We start from the raw sequence: 4,622 nt of genomic DNA, 5'->3' as shown, positions 1-4,622 counted from the left end.
GCTAGGCTTAGGATTGGGTCTTGTCCATCACATCGTTCTCCTAATGATGTGATCCCGTTATCAACGACATCCAATGTCCATGGTCAGGAAACCGTAACCATCTATTGATCAACGAGCTAGTCAACTAGAGGCTTACTAGGGACATGGTGTTGTCTATGTACCCACACATGTATCTGAGTTTCCTATCAATACAATTATAGTATGGATAATAAACGATTATCATGAACAAGGAAATATAATAATAACTAATTTATTATTGCCTCTAGGGCATATTTCCAACAGTCTCCCACTTGCACTAGAGTCAATAATCTAGTTCACATCGTCATGTGATTAACGCTGATTCCAGCGGCCGCGCTAAAATGCAGCATGCGCACCTAGCTCCAGCAGGCGCGCTAAAATACAGCGCGCGCTCATGCTACAACATTTTTTTAATAACTTTGCATAGATAAAACGATACGTAGTTCATAGCATAGATAAAAAAGTATACAAAGATATTTTACATAGTTCCAAAGCATCGTTAGATAGAACTACGGTGCAACTAGATAGAAAAAACTAAGGTGCAACGAGACAAACTACGGTGACTCCCAGCCGTCATCATCATCACCATCATCATCCTCGGTGGTGTTGTCCGAGGTATCGAGCCACATGTCATCCCAACGCAGATCGTTGGGGGAGAAGATCGACTGCCCGCCGTTCTCGACGATATCGCACTGCGATAAGGCCAGTGCCTTGCGCCGACGCCTGTCGGCACGCTCCGCGCGGCGCCTTGCCGTCCTCTCTGCCCAGAACTCGTTCTCGGCGGCGACGTCCTCCGGGTGGCGACGGCGCCACTCCGCCATGGCTCGCTCGTCCTCCTCGGCGATGAGGAGGCGGCGCTGCTGCCGCACGTGGTCTGCACTGTCCTGGTCGGTGATGAGATGAGGCGGAGGGGCGAGGCGCTGCGCCTGCTCGCGCGTGAAGACATCCCGGAAGTTCATGTGTGACCGGGGCCTCTCCAAGCGTCATGCCGCCGCGTCGTACGCGCGGGCCGCCTCATGCGCGGTCTGGAACGAGCCGAGGCCGAGCCGTACGTCGCCGGACCGGATCTCGGCGAAGTACCAGCCCGAGGGGTGCCCGCGGACACCGCGGTAGCCCGAAGAACCCCGACGGCGCGGCGGCATGGTGGCGCGGTGGTGGCGGGGAAAGCGGCGAGAAAGAGCGACTGGCGAGGAGGAGGGCACGTGACAGTGTGGTTGAGCGCGTGGCGAGCGCCGGATTTTATAGGCGCGCGCGAAGCGGCGCGCCATATCTACCGCGCCAGCTGCCACTTTCTCCCCCGCGCGCGGAAACGCTTCCCGCGCGCGGTAATTTGCCGCCACCGCTGGAACACGCGAAACCGGGCCGCGCGTGCTAAAAAACGCTTTTACCGCACGGACGCGTCTTTTAACGCGCCTGTTGGAGATGCTCTAAAGTCAGGCTCAAGGCCGAATATGTCTATGCCCAACTGGTTACGCGCGCAACTCCAATCCCTGCCATTGCCCCCTTCATGTGGATGCGAGCCCTTGCATGTGCATGACGCTCTCTCTCTCTCTTCCTGTGCACACACTGACACATGCATGTCTTACATCAACACATCAATGCTTACTTTATCTTCCCTCTCCTCTAACTCCATCACTTTTAATTTTCTTTTGACAATTTTAGATGGCTCATATCTTTAAAACCAAAATTACGTTTTTGAAACTTTTTGCATATTTGAACTCGTGACGCCAAGCACTTCTTGTATATGTTTGTGATATGGTAATTGAGGTGTCCGGATGTGGATTACATTATTTGGGGTGCCCAGTGGCTTGCGGACGCGCAAATCCGTTACCTTAAATGCCGTGGACGCGTCTGGATCGGATTTGACAAGTCCGGCTGTAGATGCTTAAAGTCGGGTTCAAGGCATTCTCTCTAAAAGTAAATTTTAGGCCACATTACGCTGATCAGTTGGATGGAAATATTACCCCAAACCAGCACACACAAAGGTCCAGCAGGTGGTACAAAGCAACGGGATGCTGCCGGAGATTCCTTCAGTCCGGAGGTATTTTTATTGCCAATCGGACGCACGAGGCAGAGCGTGCTAATTTTGTATAGGTGTGTTGTGTTTGCCAAAGCGCCAGTGATAGATGTATCTGCTCTATATAGGCTCCGGCACGCGTCCCTGATAACTATACCTACGCTTCCCAACCATCTTCACAGAGCGACCTGCCGTTTGCCGAAGCACATCGCCGGTGATGGACTCTGCGCCTACGGTGGCGGTGCACGTCCTTGTGTTCCCTTGGCCACGGCAGGGACTCATCAACCCCATGCTCCACCTCGCCACGGCCCTCCTCGACGCCGGCGTCCACGTCACCTTCCTCCACACCGAGCACAACCTCTCCAGGATTGCCAGTGCCAGGGCGCCTCCGCCGCGCCTACGTTTGCTGTCTATCCCCGATGGCCTCCCCGACGACCACCCCCGCCACTACATGGAGCTGATGGAGTCCATGTGCACGACCGGCAGCGCCGCGTACCGTGCCCTGCTCTTGTCATCGCTTCTGCCCGCCGACGATGTGCCGCCGGTGACATGCGTTGTCGCCGATGGCACCATGCCGTTCGCCACCGACATCGCCGAGGATCTCGGCATTCCGGCGCTTGCCTTCTGCACATTCAGCGCGTGCAGCTCCCTGGCGTTCATGTCCATGCCCAAGGTCTTCGAGCTCGGCGAGAACCCCTTCCCTGCGGACGACCCAGTGTGTGGCGTTTCGGGGATGGAGGGCATCCTCCGGCGATGAGATCTTCCTCGTGGTCCTGGACTCTGTTCCACTGAGCAAGCAGGCGGCGGAGATCTCATGATACTCAAGATCGGCGAGGGCGTCGCTCATAGCTGCAAGGCGCGTGCGTTGATAATCAACACCGCCGCGTCCATGGAGCGGCCAGCGCTCGCCCACATCGCGTCGCGCACACGCGACGTCTTCGCGGTAGGTCCACTCCACGCCAGCTCGAGGTCCGCCGCAAGCGCGAGCCTGTGGCGGGAGGACGACGGGTGCATGGCGTGGCTAGACGGCCACGGCGACCGGTGTGTCGTATACGTGAGCCTGGGGAGCATCGCCGTGATCTCGTACGAGCAGCTCACCGAGTTCCTCTCCGGCCTCGCAGCCACCGGGTACGCCTTCCTCTTGGTGCTCCGGCCGGGCATGGTCCAGACGGCTAGCTCAGCGCTACTTCGAGAAACCGTCGCGGTAGCGCAAGCCGGCAAGGCCAAGATCGTGGAGTGGGCTCCTCAGCTGGACGTGCTGCGGCACAGAGCGGTGGGCTGCTTCCTGACACACGCCGGCTGGAACTCCACGCTGGAATGCGCCGTCGAGGGCGTGCCGATGGTGTGCTGGCCCTTCTTCCTCGACCAACAGACGAACAGCCGTCTCGTTGGCGCCGTGTGGAGGACGGGGCTGGACATGAAGGACGTGTGCGACAGGGCTGTCGTGGAGAAGATGGTGAAGGAGGCCATGGTGTCCGGCCAGATCAAGGCAGCGGCCCAAGCCATGGCGGAGCAGTTGAGGCTGGACATCGCCGACGGGGGCTCATCGTCATCCGAGTTAGGGCGGCTCGTCCGCTTCATCAGAGGGCTCAGCGTCAAGTCTGGTCCAGAGCCAAGAATTACTTAAATGAAAATTAGTATGGTTGCTTCCAAGGGGGTGAACTGTGTCAAAATTTCAACATTGGGATAACAAGGGACCAAACTTGTATTTGGGGGTATTCCATGTCAAAAGTGTCATCCTTGAGGTAAAAAAATGGAATAAACTTTCAACTTTTGGTACAAAAAATGTTTGTTTACCACTTTTGTTTGCTCTGTCAAAAAAGAAAAGAAAGCGGCAAGCTTAGCTTATGATATTTATGCCTATTAGTAAACACTTAACTGTTTGTAATTTGGACGGACCCAATGCGCTATGTAATTATGTTTTTTTTTAAACGGAGGCAAAAGCCCAGCCTTTTTTGGATATTATCATCATTGCCCAACCTTTTTCCATACAGGTGTTGTTAAAATATGGATTGTTCTACCCCCAAATTTTTTTTATGGACTGTTCCAGTGGAAACAACTAGAAAACCTTATGTCTCATGATGCTCTTTTGAGTCAATAAAATCACCCTTTATCGAGAAAAATGCCTCTTGCAAAGGAAAAATGTGTCCAAGATGAGAACCAATCCTGCACTATAAAGCAATACCTTGTGCATACTAGGCCTATTTGTTGTGTTATCTTGTACATATCTAGTCGTTCGTACAAGTGTTCTGATCTTCTGTGTTGTAGACAAACCGAGAAGAAATTTGACATCACTGACACAATCAAGAGTGGAGCGCGACTATTCCTTATTGATTCTAGGATCAGGAGAGAACTTATGATGGCTTTCACCAGGGACTCCAAGTTGCATGTTGAACATGTACTGATCTACATAGATTGCTCAAATCGCAATGTTGACTCAGACAAATTTCTTCGATGGCTTACTACGGCGTGTTTCTCTCTTTTGCAGCTGGTTGATGTATATAGAGTGGAGGAAAATCAAATAGATATATATTCAGGTCAGTCCTAGTTAGCTTGATTATAGATGACCTCCTGACAATAGGTCAGG

The 4,622-nt window shown here is 53.3% G+C and overlaps 2 protein-coding genes and 1 pseudogene across 2 annotated transcripts; 2 read left to right on the top strand and 1 right to left on the bottom strand.

Moving 5' to 3' along the window:
• Window positions 1-572: 572 nt before the first annotated feature.
• On the bottom strand, window positions 573-1,166 carry LOC123039400 (ethylene-responsive transcription factor 2-like; annotated as a pseudogene).
• Window positions 1,167-2,252: 1,086 nt separating this feature from the next.
• On the top strand, window positions 2,253-2,792 carry LOC123042106 (myricetin 3-O-rhamnoside 1,2-glucosyltransferase UGT709G2-like). Its single transcript, XM_044464627.1, has one exon. It carries the CDS (start codon window positions 2,253-2,255, stop codon window positions 2,790-2,792), a length of 540 nt encoding a protein of 179 aa, XP_044320562.1.
• Window positions 2,793-2,849: 57 nt separating this feature from the next.
• LOC123042105 (myricetin 3-O-rhamnoside 1,2-glucosyltransferase UGT709G2-like) lies at window positions 2,850-3,662 on the top strand. The gene has a single exon (XM_044464626.1). The coding sequence runs from the start codon at window positions 2,850-2,852 to the stop codon at window positions 3,660-3,662; it is 813 nt and encodes a 270-aa protein (XP_044320561.1).
• The last annotated feature ends 960 nt before the right edge of the window (window positions 3,663-4,622 follow it).

Source organism: Triticum aestivum, chromosome 2B (assembly GCF_018294505.1).
Source record: "Triticum aestivum cultivar Chinese Spring chromosome 2B, IWGSC CS RefSeq v2.1, whole genome shotgun sequence".
NCBI lineage: Eukaryota > Viridiplantae > Streptophyta > Magnoliopsida > Poales > Poaceae > Triticum > Triticum aestivum.
Note: the sequence above shows the minus strand (reverse complement) of the source record. Positions and strands in the feature narration are given on the sequence as shown.